We start from the raw sequence: 19,107 nt of genomic DNA on the forward strand, positions 1-19,107 counted from the left end.
TCTTTTCTGGATAATCTTCAGCAGGATTTTGTTAGTGTGTAATATTAGTGATTCTGTTCAATAATTTCCACATTCTGTCTAATCACCATTTTTTGGAATGGAAATAAATATGGATCTCTTCCAGTCAGTTGGCCAAGTAGTTATCCTCCAGATATCTTGGCACAGCTTGGTGAATGCATGCAGGGTAGCATCTGTTTGCTGAAATACATCAATTGGTATTCCATCAATTCCTGGGGCTTTATTTTTTGCCAAGTCCTTCAGAGCAGTCTGCACTTCCTCCTTCACCACCACTGCCTCATGCTCATATGTTGTTTCTTGAAATTCTTGAGTCAACCAATTCTTTTTGGTACAATGACTCTGAATAGTCGAAATGTGCTCTAGTGTACATAGGGTTTTCGAAGGCCTGTCATTTCAAAGTGGATGGCCAATCCTTCCTCCTAGTCTGTCTCAATTTTTAAATATATATAATAGTATCTGGCAGATAAGCATTCTACAGAAAAGAGCAGATGAAAGACATTTACCAGTTAGACAAACAACCAAACATGTAGCGGGGTGGGCAGCAACATTGAATATTGGTCTTTTTCTGTTTTGTTTGTTTTTGTTTTTTATTTTATTTGTATACTCCTTCCATCTTCTTTTAATGCTTCCATAATCATTAAATATTCTGCCCATAGCATTCTTAAGCACTGCAACTAGTGGCTTGTACTTATTATTAGTTCTTTCAGCTTAAGAAATGTTGAATGAATTTGACCCTTTTGATTTTCTGACTCCAGCTCCTTGCACTTTCATTATAATATTTTGCCTTGTCTTCCTGAGCGGCTCTTTGAAATCTTCTATTCAGCTCCTTAACGTCTTGATTGCTTTGCTTTGCTTTACCTTCTCGGCGCTCTAGTGCAATATTCAGAGTCTCTTCTGACATCCATTTCGGTCTTTTCTTCTTCCTTCTTTGTAATGACTTTTTGCATTCTTCATGAACAATATTCTTGCTATTTTCCCACAGCTTATCTGTTCTTCATTCATTAGTGTTTAAGGCCTCAAATCTATTCCTGAGTTGGTTTTTAAATTCATGGGAGATAGACTGAAGGTAAAATTTTGATTCCTCTGGGTATGATTTAACTTTCTTTAGTTTTAATTTGAACTTGCATATGAGCAGTTGATAGTCTATTCCATAATGAGTACTTGGCCTAGTTTTTACTGCTGATATTGAACTTCTCCAACGGTACCTTCCACAGATGCAATCAATCGGATTCCTTTGCATCCCATCAGGTGACATCCATGTGTATAACCTGTGCTTATGTTTCTTACAAAAGTATTTGCTATGAATAAATCATTGATTGTTCATACAGAATTCTATCATTTTATCACCAGCCTCATTTCTGTCACCAAGTCTAATTTTTCTGACTACTGAGCCTTCTTCCTGGTTCCCAACTTTTGCATTCCAGCCACCCATTATTCTTAATGCATCTCGGTTACATGTTTGATCAATTTCTGACTGCAACAGCTGATAGAAATAATATATTTCCTCCTCTTTGGCTCTGGTTGTAGGTGCATAAATTGGAATGATAGTGGCAAGGTTTTAGGTCTTCCTTATATGCATATGGATATTATCCTGTCATTCACAATATTGTATTTCAAGATGGATCTAAAAATGACCTTTTTAATATCACATGCAGGCAAAATATTGCTGAACATAGTCCAAAAATGGCTAGAAAATTTAATTGACAGATAACTGTCAAAAGTTCAAGCTGAGTTTAGAAGAGGTGGTGGCACCTGGATATTGATGTCTTATGGATTTGTCTGAAAGCAAAAAATATCAGAAGACTGTCCAGCTGTGCTTTATTGATTATGCCAAGGCCTCTGACTATGTGGATCATAACAAATTAGGGTAAAAATTGAGAAGAATGAAAATCCCAGGACACTTAATTGTGTTCATGTGAAACCTACATCTAGACCAAGAGGCTATCGCGTGAATAGAGCAAGGGAACATTGCATGGTTTAAAGTGAAAAAAGGTGTGTGTCAGAGTTGTATCCTTTCTCCATACTTATTCAATCTGAAGCTGAGCAAATTATTTGAGAAGCTGGAAAGACTGTGGTATTAGAATCAGAGGAAGACTCATTAATAACTTATATTATGCAGATGATACCACCTTGTTTGCCAAAGTGATGAGAACTTGAAGTGCTTGCTGTAGAAGATCAAACACTACAGTGTTCAGTATGGATTACATCTCTACATCAAGAAGACAAAAATTCTTATCAGTGGATTGATCACCAATGGATTGGTAGGAAAGAAACATCATGATAGACAGAGGAAAGATTGAATTTGCCAACAATTTTATCTTACTTGGCTCCACAGTCAACACTATTGATACCAACAGTCAGGAGATCAGGAGACATATTGCATTGGCAAAGTACAGTCAGAGACTGCTCCAAATTGATGGATCAGTGATGTCTATACAAGACTAAAGAATCCCTGATTCAGACCATGGTCTTGTCAATCACTAGCTATCCATCTGAGAGCTGGAAAATAAATAAGGATGACAAAAGAACTGGTGCCTTGAGCTGTGGTGTCTGAGAAGAATACTGAGTAGTCCATGTACTGTCAAAAGAACAAATGATGTATCCTGAAGAAAGTGCAGCCCAAGTGTTCCTTAGAGGCAAAAGATGACAAGACTTCATCTCATATACTTTGGGCTTATTGTTAGGAGAAGCTATTCCGTGGAGACGGACATACTTGGCAAGGTGGAGGATGGTGAAAGAGAGGAAGAACCTGATCCAGATGGATTGACAGTGTCTGCAGCAATGGGCTTAAGTATGTCAGAAATGACAAGGATCTCCCAGCCCCTACTCTGTTCGTGCCCCCACTCTGTTCCTTTTCCTGCCACTGCCGCCTGCAGGCTGCTTCCACAAAGGAAAAGGAATCAGATCGTATCATATGTCTGCTATTCCAGAACCTCCATTCTTTCATCTCCTTTGCTGATGCAAGTAAGGGTGATGACCTGCTTCCAGCTGGGACTGAGGATTAAACCCATATAAGAATTCAACAGAGAAATGGCAGGAAGACTCTTACAACTGTTCAAGGGATTGCTGATGATTACAATGAAAAGAAACTAGTGAAGGCGTTTAAGAAGAAATTTGCCTGCAATGGTACTATAATTGAGCATCCAGAATATGGAGAAGTAATTCAGTCACACAGTGACCAGCACAAGAACATTTGCCAATTTCCTGCAGAGACTGGACTGGTTAAGGATGACCAGCTTCATGGGTTATAAGTGCTTGTGGCTCACTGAGACTTAAGTGAGGATTTCCTCACAATGAGAAGCAAATTTCCCTTCTGTCCCTTTTCCAAAGTTTAAAATCTCACAGTCTGTATAATGTAACCATTTGGGGTCTACTTTTAACTTGGTAACCCTTAACTTGAGCTAGTGTAACTCTTGGATAGTCTTGAAGTCCCTCATTTAAACACAGGTCAAGCAGTTGGCGCCTGACAGTGCCTAGCCTGAAACAAAGCAATAGTGTGATGTTTCAGCTGAGCTCAGCACCCCAAGACTGCAGATGGCTATATCTTGCCCAAAGCTCTCCTGCCTGTCAACCTACCTCCTAAGCAGCCCTGATGGAGCTAAGGAAAGAATGAGGTAAGGCAGCTGTTCCACTAAAGGACGCTGTGGAGTCTCAGCCAGCATATCTCCCCTGAAATTTAGAGTATTTGCCAGACCGCTCGGTCCTGTGAGCCAGCAGCCTGTAGTCAGCAGAAGCCTCCATTATGATGCCGCCATTCTCCACAATGTTCCGAGCCACTTCTTTGAAGTGTGTGTGTTTGTACATTACTAATTATCTTTCTCTAGAGAATCCAGACTACACCATTTGTTACCAAGTATGGTTCTGGAAGAACAAGATAGTTAAGAATGAGATTTGGTTCTCAAGTCTGGCTAGTATTAAAGACACTGAAAACTCTTAACTTCAAGTAGGAAAGAGGACTCTGCTAATCCGTAACATGAAGTTACAATAGAAATATGCAAAATTCCACCAGTCCTGCAGCAAATACATGAGAGACAAAGCTCTTTGCTGGCTGAGATCCCAAGAACCAAAGGTTAGAAGATTACAAATCAGGCACAGGATCTAGAGGTGAAGAGCTTTGCCAGAATAGGCATATGTACTTGGCTCCTAAACAATAGAGTTTGAACCACCTGGGCCCACTTACATGTGGATTTTTTTTCTTGTTTCTATTTTGGTGAGCTCAAGTGTTGCAAGCATCTACTTAAAATGTGATGTGACGCTAATCATCTGAATCATCTGTAACTAATCATTTCTTCTCTCCTGGTGGGAATCTGTCCTACCAATAAATTATAGCCAAGTTGACATATAACCTTGACCATCACAGAGAAATGAACTTGAACCAGAAGCCACTAGATGTTCATTTCATCACCATGGGAAATTTGTCCATACCTTGGTCTTCATGAATAAAGCAATTTTATTTTCTGTAACACATCATGCCAGCATAACAAAATCAAAGGGTGGGTTGACCAAGAAGAAAGCAATGCTTTGTCACGTCAATATTTTCAACTGGAAATATTGTTTTATTTGCCACAACAATGCAAACCAGTTAGCAAAGCCAGCAGGTGGAGGCTGATTATTTGTGTAAAACTGGATGGATCAAGGCATTAGGAGATTTTATATGTGACATGAAAACAACCAAAAAAACCTTTCCGTGAAAATGTTGAGAAAAAGGATGACTTTATATACAACTTGCAACTTTCCCTTTAAACAGTCTCTAGCACATGACATTTTGTTCTTTTGATCACCAGCACTAAATCAGACCCTCCACTGTTGTTACCCTGAGCTGGTCTTGGGATGCCCCCTGGCTGATGGTGAGCACATACACAGAGAAAGGAAGTGCTGTCCAGTCCCAAGTGAGCCATGTCAGCTGTGGATGAGACCCATGGAAGCCAGAGGCTTTTCACTGGCTGATTTTTCAGAAGAAGACTGCCAGGTCTTTGTTTCTAGTCTGTCTTAGTCTGGACGCTCGGCTGAAGCCTGATCAGCATCACAGCAACATGCAAGCCATCACTTACGGACGAGCGCTGTTTGCATATACGTAATCAACTATGATATACTATTATACTCACCATTATATGACTTTACTTTCAAAATAAAATGCTGTTTTGTTGAGTCTATTCTGACTTACAGTAACTTGATAGGGCTGAGTACAAAGCTCTAATGATGTTCTTTTTTACCCTTAACTATCACTCAGCATCCAATTGAACACCACAATGAGAATACCTATTAACTACCTAAACACTATTTTCCACTTTTTCTTAATCAATAAACGTGAAAATATTCTTTCATGATTTGCATTTTATTGGCTGTTTTAAGGGCCAGTACAGAGACATTATAAACAACTTGTGCACAGTTCTTAATATTGTTGTTGTTATGTGCCGTTGAGTCACCTGCAACTCATAGCGACCCTATGTAAAACAGCCCCAAACCCTGCTCTACCCTGTGTCAATCTCACTGTCTCTGACACACCCACCCCATTACCCCAGTCACTGAATCAATCTATCTCATAAAGGATCTTCCTCTTCTCTGCTGTCCCTCCACCCTCCCAAGCAGGACGTCCTTCTCCAAGGATTGGTCCCTCCTTGCAACAGGTCCAGAGTATGTCAGACAAAGCTTTAGAATCTTTGCCTCCAAGGAGCAGCCTCGCTTCACCCTCTCCAGGGAGAACCTGTTCGTTTTCTTGGCAGTCCGTGGTATATTCAATACTCTTCTCCAACACCATAGCTCAAAGGCACCAATTCTCCTCCTATCATCCCTAGTCATTGTCCAGCTCTCTGACACATAGCAAGTGATTGTAAAGACCATGGTCTGTATCAGGCACACCTTAGTCTCTAGAGAGACATCATTGCTCTTCAGTACTTTGGAGAGGTCTCTAACAGCAGACTTTCCCATCACAATACGTCTTTTAATTTCCTGGCTGCTGGTGCCAAGAGTGTAGATTGTGGAGCCAAGCAAACTAAAGCTGTTAACAATCTCAATCCTTCACCATCCACCCTTATGCTGCGAAGCAGGATTTTAGAGGCAGTTAATTGCACAGGAGGTGAATGCCAGTCCTTCTCCCGTGAAACAACTGGTGGATTTGAACTGCATGCCTTTGGGATTGCACTGCAGCTTCTTGCCACTAGGCCACCAGTGCTCCTATTTTATATTACATGGGTCTATAGCCTGAATCTTCAACTCATGGTATTCTCAATTGCTTTCTATGCATCTGAAAGTTGGACGACAAATAAAAAAACACGGGAGAAGAATCAATGCCTATGAACTGTGATGTTGGCAAAGAGTGACAGACATTCAAGGACTCCCAAAAGAATAAACAAGTATGTCTTGGACAAGGCATTACCAGGGTCTCCTTGGAGGCAAGGATGGTGAAGCTTTGTCTCACATATTTTGAGCATGTTGTCGGGGGAGGCCAATCCTTGGGAAAAGAATTGGTGGGACAAGTAGAGGGGTCAGTCAGGGAGAAAACTGTCTTCAAGGAGATGGACTGTTACAGTGACCATAGCAATGAGGCCAAACATGGTAGGTATTGTGAGAATGGCACAGTATAGGGCAAGGTTCTAATTTTGTTGTTCATAGTGTCACTATGAGTCATATTTGACTCAAGGCACCAAACAACAGCATAATTCATGTAGGTCTACCTCATTATTTTTAATGTTTACATGTGAGTTCATTGAATTACTACATCCTAACTTACTTAGTTCTCAATGAGATTGGTTATCAATGTATTATAACATTTTTAGTTGAAGACCTTCAATGGGATGTTGACATGGTGACTGCGGCAATTGGCTTGAGTATGGAGGACATCGTGAGGTTGGCACAGGTTCGAGCAAAACTTCATTCTGTTGTTCACAGGGCCACTATGAGTCATAGCTGACTCAAAATCTCCTAACAACAACACGACAACCACTTATTTAAATATACTCATGCTGATTAATATTTAGATTGCTTCAAAATTTTCAGTATTGAAATCAAGGCAACTCGATGGCCCATAAAAACAGTAACAACCATGCACACCCATGTTTATCACAGCTCTGGTCACAATAGCAAGAAGTTGGAAACAACCCAGGTGCCCATCAACAAATGAATGGATAGAGAAGCTGTGGTATATTCATACAATGGAATACTACACTGCACTGAAAAACAAGGAACTCATGCAATATTATTCAAAATGGGTGAGCCTGGAGGACATTATGCTGAGTGAAATATCTCAGTCGCAAAAGGACAAATATTGCATGGTGCCACTGTTGTAAAATGGGATTGATATCAGGGTTGGGGTAAGACTGAGAAAAACTGGATAAATTGTGTATACTGCACTGAAACAGATGAGGGAGTGAATAATTTAAAAGCGATGTATGATAGGGTATTATGGTTATCACAAGAGTCCACAATTAAGGTTGCATAGTGGAATGTACTTGGGGTGGTGGAAGGGGTGCGGGGGGATTGTGTACCAGGGAAGGAGTCTTTCTTTTACTTTTGAAAGAGAGGAGCGAACTGGGGGGAGAGGGTGGAGGGCTGGGTGGGGAGAGAAGTGCAGCAATGAATGAATGTGAATGGAAATCCAAAATCTGTAAATACTCATTAAAATTATTTTAAAACAAAACAAAACAAAAAACCAGTAACCACCACAATGGAAGGTGTATAACTGAGCTGATGATCCTGGGGTGCAAGATATCACTGAGCATTCCTTGGGTATTACCAGGTGGTGGAAGCCCAGTCACCCACTTTAGAAATGGCTCCAACAATAAGGGTTTGAAACAACAGTTTGCGTTACCCAAGTCATTAATGTAACCCAAACCCATGAAATCCAATTATTGGGGATTTAATGATTTTCTGAATATCTACTTTCTTCTTTTTAATTAGCTCAGTGACAAGAAAGGGGTTGTGAAAGCTGATTGAATTTTAGAGGCTGGATCTTACTGCAACTGAATCTGGTGAAATTAATGCTAAGCTGAAATTCAGTGACTGCATTTTCTTTTAGACAGCAATGCTTATGAAAAGCAAGGAAAGCTTACATTAGAGAAGATCTGAAAATAAAGTCTTGGCCATCTTTGAAGGAGTCTTTGGCTTCAAGGGCCTAATCCACTCCCTCTGCTGAAAATTCAATTCCATGTTCTTTGGGCTTTTAGGCAACACAGGGGATGACCAAGGCTACTTGGTTACACAGTGGTTAAAGTGATTGGCCACTAGTTGGAAAGTGGGTACTTGAAACCCACCAGCTGCTCTGACAAAGATACAGACTTGAAAACTCTATGGGGTTTTAGAACTCAGTCTGCTCCTATGAAGTTGACAGCTCTGGAAGCCCTATAAGAGGCTTTGTCACACAATATGTTGTTGTTGTTATGTGCCATTGAATGGCTTGTGACTCATAGTGACCCCATGCAAAATAGCTCTGAAACCTGCTCTATCCTGAGCCAATCTCATTGTTTCTGACACACCTGCCCCCATTACCCTAGTCACTGAATCAATCCATCTAATGCATCATCTTCCTCTCCTTCACTGTCCTTCCACCTTCCTAAGCATGATGTCCCTCTCCTTGGACTGGTCCTTCCTTGCCACATGCCCTAAGTAAGTCAGAAGGACCTTCAGAATCCTTGTTCCACAGAGCAGCCTGGTTTTACCCTCTCCAAGATGAACCTGTTTGTTCTCCTAGCAGTCCATGGTACATTCAAATATCTTCTTCAGCTATTTTCCTTAGTCACTGCCCAGTTCTCTAATGCATAGTAAGTAATTGCCAACTCCATGGCCTGGATCAGGGGCACCTTAGTCTCTAGACTGACATTGTTGCTCTAAACTCAGGAGAGGTTCTGACAGGAGACTTTCCCAGTGCAATTCATCTTTTAATTACATGGCTGCTGGTACCAAGAGTATTGATTGTGGAGACAAGCAAACGAAAATGGTTAACAATCTCAGTCTCTTCAGTCTTATCATGATGTAGCCTACTGGCCCAGTGGTAAGAATCTGGTTGTTTGGGTTTTTTTTAAATGTGGGACTTCCTCGAAATAACAACAAATATCGATGTTATGCTGTTGTTAGGTGCCTTTGAGTTGGCTGAACTCACAGTGACCCTACATGCAGAGGAGTGACACCTTGCCTGATCCTGCACCATCCTCACAATGTCTGCTGTGCTCGGGCCCACTGTCACAGCAGCCACTGCATCCGTCCAGCTCAGGGAGGGCCTTCCTCTCTCATTTGCCAACCACCCACCTTTGTAAGCCTGTTGTCATTCTCCAGAGACTGGATCCTCCTGCTAACACACTCAAAACAGCAAATGAAGCCTAACAACACTGAACTACCACCAATAATATAATTACTGAAGATGGATAAATATTTCACCACTATTCTTTCTGAACTTCGTTATTGCTACGTACTCTCAAGCCAGCCCCCAACTCACAGTGACATCATGCACACTGGGCCTGGACTATTGTGACGTATAGAATTTCCATCCATGCAGGAACTCTGGTGGCCTAGTGGTAAGAAGCAGCACGACTGACCCAAAAGCACTCAGTTCAAATCCACCAGCTACTCCATGGAAGAAAGATGGGTAATCTCTTTGCATGTGATTTATAGGCATCTGAAAACCCACTGAAGGGTCAGCTATGAGTTGGTTCCAATTCAGCGGCACATAACAACAACATTCACTGCTATTTTGGAGAGGAAGTACTAGTGACCTAGTGGGTAGGGAGTTATGCTAGTAACCCAAAGGTGGTACCTTTACAGTGGTTCAAATCCACCAGGGGCTCCATGATAGAAAAATGTTCTATTTCCTCTCGTGTAATTTATACCTGTTGGACGTATGGTGTGAATTAGTCCTGACTTGAAGGCAATGAGATTGAGATATTTTGGAAGTAGCTCGCCAGATCCATATTCCTAGTCTGTTTCGCTAAAGTATGTTTATCATCATAACAACACACAAACCCACACTGTCAGGTGGCACAATGGCTGTGCGAAGTGCTCTGGCGGAGAACTGAACTTGAGTCTCCAGCGTGGAAGGCAAGACTTGTGCAACTGAATCATTGCTGCCCAGGATTTTGAATTTTAGAAGAGGGATAAAATGAAATAATTCTTTTAAAGTCATGTGGAAAAGTTATCTTCTCTGTGTGATTAGGCTACCAATCAGCGATTATGTCATTTGTTCATTTTAATGTTAATATATAATCACACAAATAACTGTATCATTTCAAAGCTAAATCTACAAAACAATGTATATTCAGATTTAGTTTCTATTCATATTCTTGCATCGTAGGTTTTCTTTTCCCCTGGAAGTCACAATATGAAAATATTTCATTCATTTAATTTATGAGCAATAAAGCTCCTTTTATAAGGAGCACTTGTGGCATAATACATATGTATCTTGCTGTTAATGGAAAGGTTGATGGTTCAAATCTACTAGCTGATCCTACGAAGAAAGATTATCAATTTCCTCCTGCAAGGAAACCAACAGAAGATCCCCATGAAGGGGACTTGATACTGGAGACCCAGCAATGCAAGGTAGCCTGGTCAGGTTCCAGCTCTCAGAGATTTCATTAAACATAAAAGGTCTCTGAAAACAATGGAATTATTATTAAGATTAAATTTATATGCCATTTGAAACTCATCTATCATCCCATCTGGAGAGCTGAGGGCTTGGTTATTAAAGCATTATTGTTGTTGTTATGTGCCGTTGAGTTGCTTGCAACTCATAGTGACTATGTACAACAGCCTTGTACCCTGCTCTATCCCTTGCCAATCTTACTGTCTGCGACATGCCCATACCCATTACCCCAGTGATGGAACCAATCCATCTCATCAAAGTTCTTCCTCTCCTGCTCCAGCATGACATCCCTCTCCAAGGACTGAACTTTCCTGCAACATGTCCGAAGTATGTCAGATGGAGCTTCAGTATCCCTGCCTCCAAGGAGCAGCCTAGCTTCACCCTCTCCAGGACGAACTTGTTTGTTTTCCTAGCAGTCCGTGGTGAATTCAATCCTTTTCTCCAGCACCAAAGCTCAGAGATTTGGACCCACCAGTAGTGCTTCAGGGGAGAAAGATGAGGCAGTGTGCTTCTGTAAGATGAGAGCCTGGGACATCCTAAGGGACAGTTCTACCATGTCCTACAGGGTGGCTGTGAGCATCAACTTGCTGGCAGTGGGTTAGGAATGGATTTCTTACCCATCTAAAACACTATTTGTACACATCTATGTGCTTTTATCCACAGCCAAATGAGGCATTCCACCACAGAGCTTCCCCAGAGCAGCTGTCTTACCAGAAGGCGTGGATGTTGATTTGGGTGCTGGAAGTAAACTCCTGCGAGGGGCGGTTGCACTGGTGGATGCTGGGGGCGCTGCTCGGCTGACACCTTTGGGTACATCTTTGGAAGGGACAGTGGTCTTCAAAGCTGGCTGGTCTTCACTGCCAAAGGTTGAACCTGTTGGAGACAGATTGGGTGTTAATTTCACCTTCATGAAAAGTGGATCCTTGATCATTTGCAGTGACCCATCAAAGGCTGCACGCCCCTGCCACCTGAGCTGCTAGTCAATGACTTGGGAATGCATTTCTCTGGAAGTGGATGTGGAAGAGTTCCCTCAGTCACTATGCAAACATATTAGTGTCCCTGCATTTAAAAGGATACACACACACACATACACACACATGCACACGCACACACTACACATCACAGACATGCATATGCGCACACCACACACTTCTGCACACCCGCCATGTACAACTGTACACACACATATGCACGTATGCATACTGCACTCATATGATATACACAGACAACATGTATATACATATATATATGCACAAACCACATACAGATACACACCAAGACATACAACACATACATACACACACCACACAGGTTTATATACCATACCATATATACATAACACACATAGACCACACAGGCATAAATATACATACAATACAGATGCACACACACCACACACAGACCACACACATACTATGTATATATCCGTGCCAAACATATATGCACATACACACAGCACACATATACATACACATACTAGATACATCACACACACATCCCATACACACACACACACACACACACAGAGGCCATATACATATATACAGCATATACACACCTATACCACACACATAAACATATGAAACACATGGCATAGGTATGTACATACAGACACAACACACATTGCACACACGTGCTCAAACCACACACACACGGCATATGAACACACATGAAATACAGACACAACGTATACACACTTTTGCACCCCATACATCCACATGTACACACTAAACACAACATACTCCATATACAAGACCACACAATAATCACACCATACATTTACACAAGCACATGTTGTTGTTGTTATGTGCCGTCTAGTTGCTTGCGACTCATAGCGACCCTAATCTCTGCTCTGTCCTGTGCCAATCGCACTGTCTCTGACACACCCGTCCCGATAACCCCAGTCACTGAATCAATCCACCTTATAGAGGGCCTTCCCCTCCTGTGCCATCCCTCCACCCTCCCAAGCATGATGTCCCTCTCCAAGGACCGGTCTCTCCTCACAACATGTCCTAAGTATGTCAGACGAAGCCTCAGAATCCTTGCCTCCAAGGAACTGCCTGGCTTAACCCTCTCCAGGCTGAATCTGTCTGTTTTCTTGGCAGTCCAGCATACATTCAATACTCTTCTCCAGCACCACAGCTCAAAGGCATCAATTCTCCTTCTATCCTCCTAAGTCACTGTCCAACTCTCTGATACATAACAAGTGATAGCAAAGACCATGGCCTGTATCAGATGCATACCATATATATATTTACCAAATGCACACAGAACACATAAAACAAACACATATACACACATCACACATGCATTAGCCATAGCACATGCTATATTTGTATGCATGATATATATGCCCTACACATACCACTCACACACCCCTCACAAACACTACACATACCACACAGGTACACATACCACAAGTGCACATGCCACACATATCTACACACCACAATGCACTGACACAGCACACACACACACACACACACTCGTCATATGTTTTAGTGTATATGTGACATTCAAATGTGTAAAACTGTTGAGGCCCAGTCTCTCCCAAGCTTTTGTTGTTCATATATTTGCAATCTCTTTCAGAAATGAATCCATAGACTATTCCCTGTGAAAGGACAAATCTCTTTCTAAATATGCCTCTGAATTCAGTCATGGAGCCTAATCTATCAAACAGAGAGTCTGAATGAATTGAAATTACCACTTGTTTGAAATAAAATAGAGCCAGTTGTCAGAACGTGGCCATTTACTGAAGAAGAAAAAAAAAACAAGCAATGACAGCTGGAAGAAGTACATGGGATTTTAGTGAAGATTAGATTCTGTGTTATCATCATTTAAAAATGATAGCTTTAACATTCTATTTAGATCCAAATTCACTGCCATCGAGCTGAATCCAACCCATAATAACCCCGAGAACAGAAGAAGAGAATACAAGTCCTCAAAGGGCTTTCCAAAGGTGCACTCTTTATGGCATCTATTATCACATCAAGAGCCACTAGTGCGTTCAAACCATCAACTTTTTAGTTAGAAGTCAAGTTCTTTAACTGAGCAGTGATACTCACGTGGAAAAGCTTCAAAAGAGACTAAGACAAACTAGGAGGAAAGGCCTGGTGATCTAGTTTTAAAAACTAGTGAATGAAAACTGTATCTAGATCACAACACAAAGCCATCTGACTCTCTTGCTCTGGACAGGTCATCAGGGGTACTGGTTGCTGGAGGAGACATCACACTTGGTGAGGGGGGGACCAGGGATGGTGAGGGGGACCAGATATGGTGAGGGGGGACCAGGGATGGTGACAGAGGACCAGGGATGGTGAAGGAGACTCCAGGTGAAATGGAATGGCACAACTCCCATAACAATATCCCTGAACATGCAGGTAACATGAGGATGAGGAAAGGCCAGTGTCACGGACTGAACTGTGTCTCCTCCAAATAAATGTCTCAATGAAGCTCAGAGCCTGTAGCCTTCAGTCTGGATTACTCGCCAACATAAACAAAAATCCTCACAAATGGACTGGTAACACACTCATGGGAAACGGAGGACAGAATGACAGCATCAAGGATTTCATTTCCCTCGACTCTACGATCAGCACCCAGAGAACCAGAACCTAGAATGTCAAGAAGTCCCTATGGGGAGTGAAATTAAGGCGAGAGAGCGAAATATGTCTGAGTGGATGAATGAAACATTGCACAAGTGAATGAAACATTTGCCTTGTAAACCTCCACCCCAACCACTATAAAAAAGAGGAAGAGAAAAGAGGACCTCTTTAAAGTGATAAAGATCAAGGACATCACTTTCAAAACCAAGATGCATCTGTGCCAAGGAATGGCATTTGCAGTTACTTTATATACCTGTAACGGTTGGACAATGAATAAGGACGACTAAAGAGCTGGTGCCTGTGAACGGTGGTATTGTGGAGGAATACAGAATAGCCCACGCTAAAGGAACAAACCAGTGAGGGAGGAAGTGCACCAGAGTGTCACTTAAAAGCCAGGGTGACCTTTAAGCATGTTCCCTGGAAGGTCCAGTCCCAGGAAAAAGACATCATGTCCATTAAATCAGCATGTCAGTAAAGGAGAGGAAAGGCCTTCAAGAGTCTAGACTGACACAGTGGCTGTCATGTTAAGTTTAAGAGGGGCAGAGACGATGAGGATGGTGCAGGATTGGCAGATAACCAGGTAAGATTTGTTCTGTTGAACCCAAAGTCCCCATGAGTCTGGACAGACTTTAGGACAGTATTTCTAGAACTGTTTAGCTCTGGTGGCTTAGAGGTAAGGAGATGAGCTGCCAGTGCAAAGGTACGCAGTTCAAATCTACCAGATGCTCCACAGGAGAAAGGTGGGCAATCTCCTGTGCAGTTTACAGCCTCTGAAATCCTGCTGGAGGATCAACTACGGGTCAGTTCCAAGTTGACGGCACACAGCAACCACAACAAGAGAAGGCAGGGAGCGCTGGTGGTGCAGACTGGAAAGAGCTGTGCTGCTCATCCAATGCAAGGCCTCTCTCTCTGATGGTCTGCATCCACCAGCAGCTCTGCAGGAGAAAGATGGGCAATCTCCTCTTGTGGAATTTACAGCCTTGCAAATCCAGTGAAGAGTCAGTTATGGGTTGGTTTCTAATCAATGGCAAAGAGAAGGGGAGAGAAAAGAAGAAATGAGAATGTAGGTAACCTATGCAAACAGGGAAAATACCTGAAAATTCCTCCACAAGGATGTGCTCTGTGTCCTGAATTTCCGATTAATAAGACAGCCCTATTTGATCTAAATTCAGTCATGAAAAGGGACACCGTGAATTTGCCAAATGTCTTCTTTGCTTCTGAATTACAGAGCAACTCACCAGTCAATTCCTAGAAATCAGAGCATCTCTGGAGGTTTGAGTGACACCTCAGATGTCCAGAGGGCTCAGTCACTAGAAACAGTTCATGTGGAATGACCTCACGCCCAGCCTACTGTTCACATGCTTCTAGAACCCACTGAACTGCACAGATGCGGAATCCAGCACAAAACCTTTCACGCAAGAGTCAGTCAATTAACACCTCATAACTGTTTCAGAGAAGGAAGAGCTTTTTATCATCTGTAGATCATTTTCAGATCATTCAGGTCAAATGTCCTTTCATCAAATCCTCTCCTGCTTAGTTATTATTGTCGTACATGAGATTCATTACTGTACGATCTTGGCAATTTAGAGAATTGGCCACTTTCCAGGTTGAGCAGCAATTCATCTGCCTGAGGTATGAAGTGTCGGGGGAAGTGACACGCTCTCCCCTGAGACGTCTTGAATTACAAAAACTACAACACACTAAGATGCTGTTCTCATCCATTATCGTGGGATATGGCTGGCAGTGCACTCTCTGGAAAGTCATTTGCATTGGCCAGAAATTAAGGCAATGTACTTGAATGACTTACCTGGAATTTGGAAATTGCTGTTGGAACTTCCAGCAATGAGCTGGACACTTGACGACAATGCTCACAAACAGCAAAAGAAGAAAACGTCAGGAAATAAGCCAACGTGTTTGAGCGAGCCAGAAAAATGTTGTAGAGAAGCTCAAGAGGGGAAACATTTTACGCACCTAATTCAGGCATTTCTATTCCAACTAATTCAAGTCTTACGCTGACCTGAATAATCAACCCAGGAACTGACCTATCACTCCACTTGTTCATTGATGTTGCCGCTGTTAGTAGATGCCGCGGAGGCATCTCTAAGTATGGTGACCCCGTGTGCAGTGGAACGGAACACTGCTGGGTCCCTCATCATCCTCTCAGGTGCTGCAGTTTGAACCCACTGCTGCAGCCTCCATGTGCGTCATCTCACCGAGGCTCTTCCTGTTTTTACCAGCTCTCTATTTCACCAAGCATGACACCCTCCTCCAGGGACTTGTCCTTCCTGATAACACACCCAACGTATGTGACACACAGTCTCAGCATCCCCGCTTCCAAGGAGCACCCTACACTCTCTCCTAAGATCTGTGTGCTCTTTGGGCAGTCTGCGGGACAGTTGACATTCTCTGCCAACAACACAATTCTCAAGTGGCAGTGGCCCCAGAGACGCCATAAAAATCAGCAAGTGAAAAGACAGAGTAGGTAATGGTGGGCATAGTTCAATGGATTAATTTAATACAACACAATATATGGGAATGATTGTATGAAACTTAATGAAGAAAAGTATGAAATCCAATGTACACAAATTTTGTAGGCAAACCAACACACACACACAGAGTTAAAGGTTGATCCTGCAGACTCAGGAGTAAAACACCCCTCAACTTCTACAATTATTTCAGGGCAGCACTAAGGCTCTTTCCTCTTAGCTCGCTTTCCTGGACGGCACCTGACAACAGCAACAATTATTACTACTACTACTACTACTACTACTACTACTACTACTACTACTACTACTACTACTACTACTACTAAGAAAAAAGATAGTACTGACCACATCCTAGGAGAACTCAGTTTACATCTAATTAGGGTTGTAGGGTTGTGATGGGATTAGGGGGTGATGCATTCCATCCTTAATCCTCCTCCAAATGTTTGGTTTATTGGGACCATCACACAGCTTCCACATTGTATGTATTTTGGGGAGACACAATTCAATCCACTATAAGGATCTACATCACAGAGTGCTTCCTGCTTCTTTATTTAGAGAATTGCAAGGCAACCTGGTGTCAGAGGTTAGGGCTAAAATGTTAACAGAAAAGTTGGTGGTTTGGACCCATTGAGTTCTCTACGTGTGAAAGATGAAGCAGTCTGCTTTAAGATTACAGCCTTGGAAACCTTCTGCGACGGTGTTACTTCAAAAACTGTACTAGCTATTCTTGGCCCTTTGTTCTTGCACATAAATTCTAAAACCTGCTTGTCAAGTTCCATGACAAATTATCTGTTTTTTTTCAGTAGGTATTATTGGTTTTTTTCTCAACTGCAGTATAAATGAAACAAGCACAGACTTAACTAAGACCAGTAAATACGTAGAACATAAAATCCAGACCCACCTTAGATGACAGAGATACAATGAAGCTCTAGTCTCAAGGCTTATGGACTGAATTGTGTGCCCTCAAAATATGTGCCATCTTGGCCAGGCCATCAATCCACCTGTGATATAACTACCTTTCCTTGGGGAGCTCTGGGAGCCTCCTCCCGGTCCATAAGGAGCCCTGCCGCTGACACAAAAGCTGCACATGTGGTGGTTTGAATGCACTAGCAACTCTGAGAGAGACAGATGGTCAGTTTGTGCATTTTACAGGCAAAAACCCACTGGACAGTCAGCTATGGATTGGATCTGACTTAATGGCCGTGAGTCTGAGTGTGACATTTTGTGACTTGATATAATTAGCCTATGTGTCATACATCCTAACCTATATGATTTGAGATTTAGGTAATTTTAATGAAGTAGGATATTATTTACAGGATTTGGTTAAATCTTGAGTCAATCTCTTTTGAGATATAAAACAAGTTAAACAATCGAGCAGAGAGTGAAGGAACTTCAGTACCATCAACAGGGTAGAGGTGTTACAGCAGCACTGAGACACACCCACCTGTGGTGTCTCTGTCACAGCAGCACCAGAGAACCGAGACACACCCACCATGGTGTCTCTGTCACAGCAGTACTGGAGAACTGAGACAAACACACCTGTGGTGTCTTTCACTCACCTGTGGTGTCTCTGTGACAGCAGCTCTGGAGAACTAAGACACACCCACCTGTGGTGTCTCTGTGACAGCAGCACCAGAGAACCAAGACACACCCACTCATGGTGTCTCTGTGACAGCAGCACTGGAGATCTGAGACACACCCACCTGTGGTGTCTCTGTGACAGCAGCACTGGAGATCTGAGACACACCCACCTGTGGTGTCTCTGTGACAGCAGCACTGGAGAACTGAGACACACCCACCTGTGGTATTTCTGGTATAGAAGCTCTAGAGAACAAAGTCACCTCCGCATTCTCCTTTCCTTCTTGATTTTTTTCCTCACTAGGCCTCCTCTATAGCTTTGAAACATCACGAGGCATATATTGTGCATGGTTACACAACTCAGCTGGGTCCAGTTTAATACATAAGCCTAATCTATCTCCTCTGCAATTTTCTCTTTAAACTGTCAGGACAACTCTAAGAAAGTGACCTTTCAGTCATCTTTCCTCCCAGCAGTTGGATATTATGAGCCATTCTGTCGATTCTAACAAAATCTCATCCAAGTTAACCCCTACCTCACAATACTTATACACATGAACTAAAAGTGGAACAAAGACTTAGGTGTAAGAGCAAAAACTATAGCAGTATTAGAAGAAAATTTGGGTGTTAACTTTAAAAATCTCGGAAGAAGTAATGATTGCTTAGATATGCCACAAAGGTAGAAGCAAACAAAGGGGGGAAATTTAAGTTGGCTTCATGAAGATCTTTTTTTATTGCTCTTCAGAAGAGGTCTTTAAGAAAGTGAAAAGACAACACAGAGAATGGAAGAAAAATTTGCAAATTATATGCCTAAGAAAGGTCTATGCAGACTATCTGAGCATCTCTTACAAGCCCCAAG

General features: G+C 42.2%; 1 protein-coding gene across 1 annotated transcript in view; it reads right to left on the reverse strand.

Moving 5' to 3' along the window:
• The window catches only part of MTUS2 (microtubule associated tumor suppressor candidate 2), a 393,542-nt gene that overhangs the window by 152,585 nt on the left and 221,850 nt on the right, over positions 1 to 19,107 (reverse strand). Inside the window, 1 exon segment of the mRNA XM_006894071.1 lies at positions 11,297 to 11,458. Within this exon segment, the coding sequence (XP_006894133.1) occupies positions 11,297 to 11,458 (162 nt within the window).

The sequence above is a fragment of the Elephantulus edwardii genome, unplaced genomic scaffold, assembly GCF_000299155.1.
Source record: "Elephantulus edwardii isolate Elephantulus edwardi_28Jun2011 unplaced genomic scaffold, EleEdw1.0 scaffold00134, whole genome shotgun sequence".
Lineage (NCBI taxonomy): Eukaryota > Metazoa > Chordata > Mammalia > Macroscelidea > Macroscelididae > Elephantulus > Elephantulus edwardii.